The following is a 12,492-nucleotide window of genomic DNA, read 5'->3' as shown; positions in this document are numbered from 1 at the left end:
ACCTTCTGTGCCTGGAGAAACATCTGAGAGTGCAACCTTTCCTTTTCAATACAACAGTGTGTAAGGAGATATCTCCAGCTTTCACGTTCACTGTTGTCTGCTCATCTCCTAATTTCTGGATTTTTCCTACTAGATCATAGAATCATAGAATCGTAGAATCAGTCAGGGTTGGAAGGGACCACAAGGATCATCTAGTTCCAACACTAGATGTCCTTTCAGTGTTGTTCTTTAGTGTTGCAGTTGTGTGTGGCCAAGAAGATTGCTTGCAGTACTTCTCTGTGGCCCCTCAGAACCTGCAACACCGCTCACATGACTGTTTCCCCCTGCATGCAGCACTGCAGTGTTACTGCCACCTCTGCACAAAGGACAACTTCACCTGTGTGACAGATGGGCTGTGCTTCACCTCGGTGACACGGACTGCAGACAAGGTCATCCACAACAGCATGTGCATAGCAGAGATCGACCTGATCCCCCGGGACAGGCCCTTCGTCTGTGCCTCCTCCTCCAGGGATGGGGTCATCACTGTGCCCCACTGCTGCGACAGAGACCACTGCAACAAAATAGAGCTCCCCATCCCCACGCCAGGTGAGGGGCTCAGGCCTGTTTTTGGGGGGGTTGCTATTTCTTTTGTAGCAGAATTCTGAGAGTGCAGGCTTCAGTTTCAAAGTTCTTGGTGCGTTTGAACACTTGAAGTACAGGTTAGACTCTGCAAGTAAAGCTTCAAGGCTTTTCGAACAAAAAATGTAATCCTCTGGACAGAGGTGTGAGGGCTCATATGCAAGTTAAAGTGTGGCTAGGCCACAGGCACTGTTGTCCCCTGTAGTGCTTGTTTTGATTCGCAAGTAAGTTACTGTCCAAAGGCTTTAACACACAGGTTGAAGTAACCCAAAGGTTGCTGTGGGGTACAGTGGGTTTAGGTGCAGGAAGGGAAGAAAGAGCTTTACCATTTTCTCCTCTTTTTTGCTGTCAGGCCCTACTCCAGGAAAAGCAGCTTCCAACCTAGGACCCGTGGAACTGGCTGCTGTGATTGCTGGACCTGTCTGCTTTGTCTGCATTTCACTGATGTTGATCCTGTACCTGTGTCACAACCGGACTGTCATCCACCACCGTGTGCCAAGCGAAGAGGACCCCTCCCTGGATCGCCCTTTTATATCAGAGGGAACTACTTTAAAGGATTTAATTTATGATATGACAACGTCAGGCTCTGGCTCAGGTACTGCCACACTTCTAGCAGTCATTACTCTGTGTTTAAGAGCCTGCTAAGGTATCAAGGTTTTAAATACTGTCAAATAAACTTACCATTAGCTGTAGGAATGACTAGAAAAGCTGCTTCCCTGTGGAGTGGTTCAGTGCCAGCCAAGACTCCATCTGTGGAAGTAAGTGATATAAAAGGAACGTTGAGTTGCTGCTGCTGTTCCTCATCAGAGCACAGGCAACATTACAGTTGGCTATCTTCAATGTTTTGTTTCTTCTGTTGGTAAGACTCAGCCATTTACATTTTCCTTCTGCAGAGCCTTTCTAAATTACCTTCTTCTGTGGGGTTAAGGTAACTGTGAAGTGTTTTTTCTTTAGCTTTAAACTTGCTACTGGTGGTACTTGAAGAGTATTCTGGATTCCAAGTGAATGCTTTTTCAGCTGCAGGTATCCATTTCTCTGTCTGTAGAACAGAGACATGCAGACTGCATCTGAAGAACTTCTGTCCCTTGATTTCATCGATTTTTGATTTAATTCTGACTTCAGCAGGTGTTGCTCTGGGGAGACGAGGCAGTGGTCTGCTTACTGCATCCAGTCTCTGCTGTTGCAGTCCTGAGATATCTGATAGGCTGCTGGTGGTGTAATGGGCATGGGTAAGGGAAGATGTGTCAGAGAAATCCCTGTACAGATAAAAACTGGAGAGCCTGTGCATGCTGAGATGCCTTAATGGAGCATGGATCTGATGTTCAGGAGTTATGGTCAGTGATTATCTGCTTAGAGTGATACTGAAGGTTAAATCTCCTTCCTAGGTTTACCTTTGCTTGTGCAAAGAACCATTGCAAGAACTATAGTGCTGCAGGAAAGCATTGGGAAGGGTCGCTTCGGAGAGGTCTGGCGTGGGAAGTGGCGAGGGGAAGAGGTTGCTGTGAAGATCTTCTCCTCCAGAGAGGAGCGCTCCTGGTTCCGAGAGGCAGAGATCTACCAAACAGTCATGCTGAGGCATGAGAACATCCTGGGCTTCATAGCTGCAGACAACAAAGGTTTGTGACACTGAATTCATGTTCTTGATTGTGAGCCCCACCAGAATATCTGTGGAGGGGAAAAGAAAGTTGTGAGCATCTGATTAAGAGCAGCAAACAGTTTTGTCACCAGAGCACTGCAGGGGATGGCAGGCTTGCCACAAGTTCAATGAAGGGAAAAGGAGCTTTTTCTGTCTGAAAAACATGCTGTATTTAAAGCTGGGAAGGGTGACTGGCTGTTTAGCGAAGTGTAAGGTGAAATAAATACTGGCTGAGCTTGGTTTCAAAATGGAGATGCCTCATCCTGCGAGCCTGCACACCTGCTGAGGCCCTGTACCTGTTCTTCCCTGATAGCCTAGTAAGAGAGCAGTGTGTGCAGGAGATCAACTCTAATCCTGTTCTCCTAATATAAAGCAGGAGCTAGAGGAGTTATTTGGAAGGCAAAAAACCCTTTTTGATTTGAATTCCTTTAACAAGCCTTTCTCTGTGGCTAAAACTTCAAGGTATTTTGTGTCCACTGGTTTAAGAATGTGAACAATTCAGTGCTTATCTGTCACTTGTGTGCCTGGGGACATTCGCAAGTGTCCTGGGGCCTGTCTTGTCCTTCCTGGTTCAGTCAGCAGCCACAGCAAGCTAGTTTGCTCCTCACCACTGCTTTTCATTCTCTTGGGCCTCCTGGAAACCTCACTTCTGGGCAGAAACTGAGGTGGGATTTGCCTTTGGTTTTGAAGTAATGAGTTCAAGTGCTGCTTGCAGGCTTCTGCTGCAGGAGTTAAACTGCACCAGCCCCTGGTAACTGGAAATAGTGGTGACACATGTAGGGTGTCTGTGTGTGTGTGGGGCACTCATGGCAGCATTCTCTTGCAGACAATGGTACATGGACTCAGCTGTGGTTGGTGTCAGACTATCACGAGCACGGATCACTCTTTGATTACCTCAATAGGTACACAGTGACAGTGGAAGGAATGATCAAACTGGCTCTGTCCACTGCCAGTGGCCTTGCTCATCTTCACATGGAAATTGTTGGCACACAAGGTAACCTTACAACTACTCAGCCTGTCATGTGGATGGCACTGGAGTGCTTTAGAGCTTGCACACATGTAGCTCTTCCTTCCTACTAGACCTTTCTTCTCAACTGGAACATTTGGCTTTATCAGGGTGCAGCTGCTCTGCACACAGCAGCTTACTGATGTGATGGGAGGCAGCTAACTCACCACAGATACCCAAGCAAGTCCCTTGTGATGCTTGGTGGATGGAAAAGTGTCTGCCTGGGACCTGTGGTCGTTTCTGAGCTAACAGAACTTCCGCATTTGGAAGGTTTTTTTACCTTCCTTTCTATGGTACATGCAGTTTCTGGGGTTTAATGATACCTCCTACAAAGCACCTGTGAAAAGGCAGTAAGTAATGGTGCCTGTAGTATCTTAACTTTGATTTGGGTCTATTTCCAGAGAGATTGGAAACTTGTTTTGTGACAAGTAGTAAGTGCATACAATAATAAACACCTGCAGGAGGAGGGAAAGGAGCATTAGAGTAGGAGTAATCCCAGTAGGAACTGAAGGCTCTTTTCTGGACAGCCAGCCCACAGTGAGCCATGCCAGGACTTGATGCACACAGAGCAGAGCTGGAAGGAATTCTGTAGCCTCAAAGTCTGCACTAGGCCTGGAATAACAGCTGTTCTCTTTTGTACACAGAAGCATTTCCTTTTGGTTCTGCCCTTACAGGCAAACCAGCGATTGCCCACAGAGATTTGAAATCCAAAAACATTCTGGTGAAGAAGAATGGAACCTGCTGCATCGCAGACCTGGGGCTGGCGGTGCGGCATGACTCGGCCACCGACACCATCGACATTGCCCCCAACCACAGAGTGGGCACAAAGAGGTGACAGCACTCAGAGGGTGGCAGGGGACTCCCAGGGTGAGGTGCTCTCACAGAGAAGGCTTTTGTGGGGACAGACACCAGCACAGGAACGTGGACATAATGCAGGTGGAGCTCCTAGGCACTGCCTTGACAGCTGATAACTTGCTTAGTAGGTGCTTGGAAAGCACATTGGCATCCATTACTGGTGTGTGCAAAGTACTTGAACAGTACTGGAGGGTGCAGGTGTATAGTAAAACACTTGGGAGGCTTTCAGGAAGGAGTTTTGGAGACTTCACTGCTGTCTCTCTTCTTTTTTTCCTTATCTTGCATGGAAATGTTGCAGCCCAATCTGGAGTGTAAGACAAGCTTCACACTTCAGAAAACAGCATTTTGGTTTCACTGTCAGTATCCTCTGTGGCAGAACACACAGGGTACAGAGCCCTGGATGGGGGCTTTCATGAGGTTGTACTTCTGAGAGAAGCAGGGAACTTGGAGCAGCAGACATCTTTGTCAGCTAGTGCAGAAATGGAGTTAGCAGTGAAGGAGTGAACATACTCCCTTTCTCTTCAAGGCCTGCTTCTGCATCTGGAAATACAGAGCTCAGAGCTGTTTCACTCCATCAGTGCAAGTGTAGTTAATCTCACTGGCTGTAGGCTGTCATTGCCGACCATCCAGGCACTAATAACCAGGTGCTGATTTCCTTCAGCTGTGCTGTGAGAGCTCTGGGTGCTGAGCCAGGCTGATCCTTCTCTCTGAGTCTTGATTTCTGTCCTGTTCAGAGGCTGAGCTTTGCCAGGGGGTCTGAGCTGTGTGTGTTCACAGCTCAGCCTGTAGCATGAGGCAGGCAGTGTGATCTTTAAACTGAGGAGGAGATGGAATCCCTTTCTCACTCCCTGAGGCAAAGAAAAACAAAATAGACTCTTTATCTTTTTTTTTTTTCTTTTCTCTTTTGAGAAGTGTGGCCCAGCTGTCACTTGTGGCAGTTGAAACAGGCTGTGTTTTGAAAGAAGTTTGGATGTGAATTACACCTTAGCATGGGGGCCTCCATGCATCTTACCCAAACCAAGCCAGACCTGGTACAGATTTTGTATATGGGTCCTGCTTAAGGGTGCCAAGCTCCATGTGTGTTGTACAAGAACTTGAGGCACCTGATGCAGAGCTTTTGGACTGCAAAGGGTGGGAGAAGAGGTCAGTGAGCACTGGAAGCTGACAAGGAGCTGCATGTTGCTGTCATACTGTCTGACAGCTGTGCATGCCTCAGCTGGGGCTGCAGCAGGTGACCTGCTTGCCTGTCACCTTTCTTGTTCCAGCAGTGAGCTCCCAGGCTTTCTGAGCAGGCAGGCACCATTCCCTGTGTTATGGAAGGCAAAGCCAATCTAAATGCATTGATGGAAGATCATGGCAAGAGGTCAATGTGCCAAAAAAAAAATCCATGCCAGTCACATTTTGGGAGGGGACCTTTTTTTTCTTTTGTTGGTTTGACTTCGGCCCCATTCAGGTCTTTCATAGCATTTCCTGCTCACATCCTTGTCCTTGTCTCAGCTTCTGCAAATCATCCCAATCTCCTGTACTGCTTATGCAAGTGATTCTGGCCAGCAGTCTTAGCTGGTGTTTGGCTTGGTGTCTTTCTAGCTCTGTCACTCTTCTCATGCCCATATGTGAGAGGAGCCTGCAGATGGTGCTGACTGATGCTGCAAGCATCAGTTGATGGTGGGGCTTAGAGATGGTGTGGTGCAGAAGCAGCTCCTGCAGTGGCAGGGAGCCTTTGTTCCCAATTTGTCCTTAGCAGTGCTGCTTCTTTATCTGGCCTTCATGTCACTGCCCTTTCAAGTCTTGCCAGAGGATGTTATGAGTAGATGCAGATTCCAGGAGCTAGAGCTTCCTCCTGCAGGGCCTCTGCAGTCCAGCCAGGCTAGGGCTCTGTCTGTCCCACCCCATTGATGTAGCTGCTGTTTTCTTGCTTGGGATTCAGAGTGTGGACATACACAGAGGCAGAGCTGGTGGCACAGGCTGCTGCACACTCACATAAAGCACTCTCAGAACTTGCTTGAAACAGGAGTGTGGACAGCCAGGCCCCTTCCTTCTCTCCAGCTGGTCAGGACTGAAGTTCCTTTCTGAAAGCACACTTTCCCTTCTGCGGTCTCACAAGTCCTTGCAGGGTTCTGAGTCTCTCACTCTCACTGTGCCCAGGGCCCTCTCCTGTGCTCCACAGCCTCACTGGTTCCTGTCTGCAGGGGCTGGTGGATAGCCTCCACAGGGGTGCCGGTGCACAGAAAGAGCAGAGTTAGTGAGATCAGAGGCACTGTAGTGAGCAGGAGCAGGCTCAGTAATGCCAGCTTAGTGACTGGCAGCTGTCTGTGCAACTGTCCTTCTTTGTTGTCCTTTTACTCCCAGTCACCCTTCTCCTAAATGTTTCCCCATCCCTGGAGGTGTTCAAGGCCAGGTTGGGTGAGGCCTTGAGCAACGTGGGCTGGTGGGAGGTGTCCCTGCCCATGGGAGGGGGTTGGAACTGGATGAGCTTTAAGGTGCCTTCCAACCCAAACCCTTCCATGATTCCTTGATAAGCACTGCAGAGGCCCACAGGCCTCCCTTGACTATCCACAATCCTGTGTTCCTCCTGAGCAGCTGCAGCAGCCACACTGGCCCTGCCTGAAGCTATGCCTGGCCTTACTCCATAGTCATCAGTGAGCAGCTGGAGGCTTTTGGTCTTTGTCTCCCTGATCCTGTGTCAGGCTCAGGGTTCTGTTTGTTCATCATTTAATGTTTTACTCATTCCCCCTGTTCCTTTTCCTCTTCATACTAGGAGGTCTTTGGTTGGGTAACTTAGGGCAGCAGATTTTCCTTTGCACAGCAAACTAGACTCCACCACACACCACCATGACAGAGCATTGTTGTATGTAATGTGGGGGTTGTGTGCTACTGTGCACTGATGTCACAGACCAGGGGTGTCCCTTGGTACTTAACTCCTTGTTACATCCATGTGCTGAACTGCCAACAGGTACATGGCCCCTGAGGTGCTGGATGACTCCATCAACATGAAGCACTTTGAGTCCTTCAAGCGTGCAGACATCTACGCCATGGGCTTGGTGTTCTGGGAGGTCGCTCGGCGCTGCTCCATCGGTGGTAGGTGCAGCCTGCCTGGGCTGGCCCAGGAGGGGCTGAGTGCCCTGCAGAGTGGAAGTCAGTCTGAGAGAGAACTGGCTTCAGATGGTGCAGAGCAGCAGGCAGCCTTCCCCAGGCTCTCTGGCTATTGCTGCTGTAAATAAGAGGCTGTTTGTTTGACCTCTGGTCAGTTGGTGAGCCACAGATCTTGAGGAGAACAGAAAATGCCCTTGTCTGTGCTCACTGCTTCCTACACCTTTGCACAGAAAGGAGAAGGATGGAGGGCAGACACCACAAGGCAGGGTAGCTGTCACCTGCTCAGATAACATCCACACCTTGTTTAAAACAAAACTTGCTGTTGTCAGTGGTCTGTTCCTGAGAAGTGTCTGTAGCACAGCCTATGGAGGAGTTAAAGCAGCTTCCATCTTCAACAAACAGAGAAACATTCTTCAAGGGCAATGCCAACACTTCTCGCTGATCTTTCAGTCCTGGTAATGTCATTTTTTTTAAACAAAAGTTAAGGAATGGTAGGGTAGTGGTAAGAAACAGTGAGCAGTGTAGGGTGTGTCACTCAGTGTTCGCTCCAGGGAAGCTGTTTTCAACCCTTACAGGAATCCACGAAGATTACCAGCTGCCATACTATGACCTGGTGCCCTCAGACCCTTCTGTGGAAGAGATGAGGAAGGTTGTGTGTGAGCAGAAGCTGAGGCCCAACATTCCAAACAGATGGCAGAGCTGTGAGGTACTGTCCAACTTTGGTAGATCTGCTCTCGGGGACGCCAGGGCTGTTGCTGATCTTAGTGGCTTGAAAACTCTGCTGCTTGTTGAAGGTAGAAGGGTTGCTGCTTCTACAAGAACTTCATCCAGGTCACTGTGGCTCTGTTGAATGCCACTGATCCTTGGTTACACATTAGTATTTCATGTGGCTTCACCCAAATCAATACTAACCCTGTTGGGGGGTTCCAGGCCCTCTCCCTTAGGAGCACAGGTGAGGCCAATGTCAGTGAAAGGCGCTCTGAGTTGTGCTGCACAGGAAGCAGCACTGCAGATAAGTGGTGCAGCTGCTGGGTCCTGAGGGAGCTATGCCAAGAGCAAGCTGCGTGGGGTTGTGGTTTGGGTTTGTCACCAGGGGAGTCTAATTGCACTCCAGTGTTGTGGCTGCTGCTGAGCTCTGCTTACACAGCCTCAAGGCTTTCTCCCTTCTCACTCTGCTGTTCCCCACTGCTGAGGAGACTGGGAGGTGGGCAAGGGTTGAGGGGGCATGCATCTGGGACCCAAATGGATCAGAGCCATGTTCCACAGCACACAATGTCCTGCTCAGCAGTACAACGGGATGGGGGAGTAGTTTTCCAGGTGCTGCTTAAGGACTAGCTGGGCTTGGGCTGGATGCTGCTAAGCACTTTGGTTTGTTTTCCTTTGTTGTGGCTTGGTCTTCCCCTGTGGCCTGGTGACCTGTTCTTGTCTCAGCCCATGAGCTCTCTCAGCTTTGCCCTGGTGATTCTCTCCCCCATCCCACTGAGGGGTGAGTGAGGAAGGGGCTGTGTGGGGCTTGGTTACGCACAGCAGGGGCAGAGGTAGGGGCAACAAAGGTGCCTGCAGCAAAGGTACCTGAGCTGGCCAGGTTTGTGCCAGCTGCTGAGGCTGGAGATCTCTGCCCAGAACCGAAGCTGCTGGTTGCAGCCGAGTGCGCTGCGGGCACACAAAGGGCACCTTCCTCAGCGCCTCCTTGTCTCACAGGCACTGCGGGTGATGGCCAAGATCATGCGCGAGTGCTGGTACGCCAATGGTGCCGCCCGCCTGACAGCGCTGCGCATCAAGAAGACTCTGTCGCAGCTCAGCCAGCAGGAGGGGATCAAGATGTGACCTGGCCTTGCCCCGAGGGAGCGCCATCACAGGCCCTGCCGGAGTGGCTGCGAAGAAGATCAATTGTTCTACCTCACTGGGGAACAGAAGGATATTGCTGCCTTTTAGTACTTCATAGGAACATCACTTGGTAGGATCTTCGTGGATGTGCTGAGCAGTTGCGTTGGGTCCTTTCTGTGCACTATGAACCTCTTTCCTGGGTTCCTTACAAAACATTGTGTAGTCTAGTCTTGGTTTTATTAAGCTCTGATGTTTTATTTGGAAAGCGGAGGGCTGGTCTTAGCTTGCAGATGATTCTGCTAAAGACAGGAGGTCACTTACAACCCAGCTGGCTCCCAGTAGTGTTCCAGAAATCAGGGATGGCTGTGGAGCTTCCCTCCTGGCTGGTGCAGTGACTCTCTTGTCAGTTCTTGGATGCAGGGTGTGAGTGTTCTGCTGGAGTGTGCTTTGCTGGCTGTTCAGGTCTAGTGCATTGCTGGGGTCTTACCTTGGTTTGCAAACTGACCTCACTCAGTAGCAGGAACAGGATTTGTGCAACTGCAGCTGATTGCTGGGGGGTTCCCACTCTTTCAGAGCACCCCATTGCCTTTAAACCAGGTTGTACTGTACCAGAAAGTGCCACTTTGGAGCTTCTTCCTGTGCAGCAGCAGGAGCAGACCAAGCCTGTGGTACATTTGGTTTCACAAACACATTTAAAATCAGCTGTTCTTTTGCCTACCTAAAATCTGAATCGTGTTCATTGCAGTGAGTCTATAATCCATGGAGTGATTTTAGTTTCACCAAAATCTGACTCTAAACCACTGTAGTTGTTTCAAAGAGTGTCAGCTAGTTAATTCCTTGTCTGGCTTTGTAATTGTCAAATCATGAATCATCATTTTGTATAAGATTTTTTCCCATGGTACTTCTGAAATTCTGGGAGTACCTGTCTGCTTCAGAAAAGCAGTGAGAGGCATAAGAGGTTCTTAAGGGAGACTTTGCTCTATGAAATCAAACACAAAAAGCATCTTTTCTGTGCAGTTCTGCAGAGCCTTATGGCTCAGGGAACAATTATCTGCAAGGATTAAGTGCACCTGTAATTAGGGAGAAGTGATCCGGGCTTTTGCACTCGAAAGTTCAAAGCTGCTTATAAATTTTCTGTGCATGTGTTTTGTGTGTGCCTCATACACAGAGAGTGGTGAGCTGCAGCTCTTTGGATACAAACACCAGAGGATTCTAGCAATCCTCTTCATAGTTACAAGAACAAAGCTTCTGGTGGCTGTTGTAAAAACACAGAGGAGTCTGCATGGCTTCGGGCAAGGTTCGCTTGAGGCTTTGAAGGACATCCCAGGATTTTCACAAACTACTTCAGAAAGGAAAGCACTTCTGGAGGAGAGTAGAGGCATCAGTATAGAGAACTCTGTGCACAGCTTCCTGTTGCCAGGGTATTTATTTTTTCATTGCAGGTTTAGGAAGGCTCTGGTTGGCCTTTTGGTTCCATTAATACCCAAAGCACCCAGCAGCATTTCAGTGCCTGGCAATTCATGTGCCACCTGAGCTCTTGCTCTCAGAACACATCACTATCTATCCAACTCAGACAGCAACCTTAACTCTGCTCTCCTTTCACCCTCAGCATCCACTCCTCTGAGTTTTTCACAGAGCTAGGAGCAGTGCAGGGTGGTTGCTAACAGGAGCAGAGCTGAGATCCCACAGTCTGTGGTCTGTTGGCAGTTACAGCAGAAGGGTGTGGGAGCCCAGTAAGCAGGGGCTGTGTGGTGATGCTGGACTTGGGCAAGGGAAGCACCTGGCTGACTCTTCCACACCTCCACATTCCCAGTGCTTTCATGGAGTTGGTTTAAATGAGGTGGTAACTGCAGACTTCAGAGGCTGCACTGCAGGTAATGAAATGCTTTATTTCAGCCTGCTGTAGGAACTGGGTTTGCAAGGTACAGCTGCCATGCGCCTGCTTGTTTGGCACTGTGAGCAGCCAGGCTGAGTGCTTCAGGCCTCTGTCAAAGCTGGGTCAGAAATGACTACTTGCAGGTATTTGCAGTGCACCATTGTCTTTGTGCAAGGGGACAGCTGTGCACACACAGCAGTTAGGGCTGTTCTGAAGAAGGATTGGGGTAAACTCTCAGGTATGTCTACTTGACATGCCTCTAACAAGCTCTGTCTCTAGAGAAGTATTGAAAGCAAACAGGTCAGCATTGGAGTAGAATTTACTGTATCGACATACCAATGTCAGAGGCTTCTTTGTAAACCAACTTTGTTAGATTTAGAGCTCTTCATAGGTGTAGCTGGCCCCTGAACATGTTAAAATTATGTCATTCATACTTCAGAGCTCTCCGGCTATTGGCATGCTTCAGGTCTTTATGGTCAGCTGGAGGATAACATGAAAGCTCTTGCAACACAGTTCACAAATACTTTCATTAGTGGCTTTTCTGAGCCCCACCGAGACCTTACCACTAAGGCTCAGTTTCCTGAAAGTCAAGGAGCACCTCTAGAGCAGAATGCAGAGCGGGTGTGCAGGGGGTGCAGCAGTGCCTGGCTGCCCTTCTCATCTCAGTCACTTACAGGTCTACTCTCTCCTGAACTGGTAGCAGCTACTCCTACATGGTTCTGTGCTGCTCAGTTGTGTAGGAGAAGCTTGTAAAAGCAGCATGGGGAGGATGCTTGATGCATGGTATGGCACTGGGAAGGTTGTGCTGGGACAGCCTCATCGCCCCATGGGGATGCAACGCAGGGAGATCCTGAGCAGAGCTGTCTGTATCGTGGGTTCTGACACCACAGCTTGGAGCTTTGTCCTTCTTTTCCATGATATGAACTGAAGACCTTTTACAAAGGCTGTGTCTGTATATATTATGTACCTTTGAATGTTACCTGTGTGAGATCATATCTTATCTATATGGGCACAGGTACACCGAAGTATTTTTTGAATTAAGATTGTAAAATCACCAGATCTGCTCTTGGAAATCCAGGGGGACCAAAATATTTTAGCATTCAAGATATTAATTTTGTATCATTTTAAGTATATACCAAAACAGTTTCTGTTGAGTACTGATGCAAATGTCTATGGTAAATACTACAAACCTGATCTCTTCACTTGAGCTTTGTGGATGTAACCGGTCCAACATTTCAGTAGCGTCGAAGTCTCAGTTTGGTTTACAGACTTGTGACCAGGCAGAGTGAGGAGCATTGGAGATCGCCTGGGAATGAAAAGCCCAAAACGATGGGTTTGGAATGATGGAATTCTTCAGGGACCTTCCCACCTCAAACACCGGAGTTCTGGGCTGTTTCTCAAGTTGGCACATACAGGCGGTGACCCTCTGGGAGCTCCACTCATGAGCCTGAGTGAGACTGTGGGGACACAAAGGTGTCAGATGGAACAGAGGCTGTGTTTTTCCTTTCACTGATGGTTCTGAGTGTGACTGCCATAAAATTCACTTTTTAGTTAGGTCCTTGTTTCTGTTGTGCCATCAAA

The 12,492-nt window shown here is 48.9% G+C and overlaps 1 protein-coding gene across 7 annotated transcripts; it reads left to right on the top strand.

Annotated features, from left to right (window-relative positions):
• The first annotated feature begins 428 nt into the window (after positions 1-428).
• TGFBR1 (transforming growth factor beta receptor 1) lies at positions 429-9,176 on the top strand. 7 transcript variants are annotated; one of them, XM_054381765.1, is made up of 8 exons: positions 429-585; positions 989-1,213; positions 2,004-2,234; positions 3,081-3,248; positions 3,935-4,091; positions 7,069-7,193; positions 7,784-7,914; positions 8,910-9,176. In XM_054381765.1, exons 1-8 carry the CDS (start codon positions 444-446, stop codon positions 9,033-9,035), a joined length of 1,305 nt encoding a protein of 434 aa, XP_054237740.1. In that variant the 5' UTR covers positions 429-443; the 3' UTR covers positions 9,036-9,176. The 7 variants fall into 7 exon arrangements, with proteins under 7 accessions (XP_054237740.1, XP_054237739.1, XP_054237738.1 ...); XM_054381764.1 differs by having other exon boundaries at positions 983-1,213; XM_054381763.1 differs by having other exon boundaries at positions 971-1,213.
• The last annotated feature ends 3,316 nt before the right edge of the window (positions 9,177-12,492 follow it).

This window comes from Indicator indicator, chromosome 6 (assembly GCF_027791375.1).
Source record: "Indicator indicator isolate 239-I01 chromosome 6, UM_Iind_1.1, whole genome shotgun sequence".
Classification (NCBI taxonomy): domain Eukaryota; kingdom Metazoa; phylum Chordata; class Aves; order Piciformes; family Indicatoridae; genus Indicator; species Indicator indicator.
The sequence above is the reverse complement of the archived record's forward strand: the minus strand, read 5'-3'. Positions and strand labels throughout refer to the sequence as shown.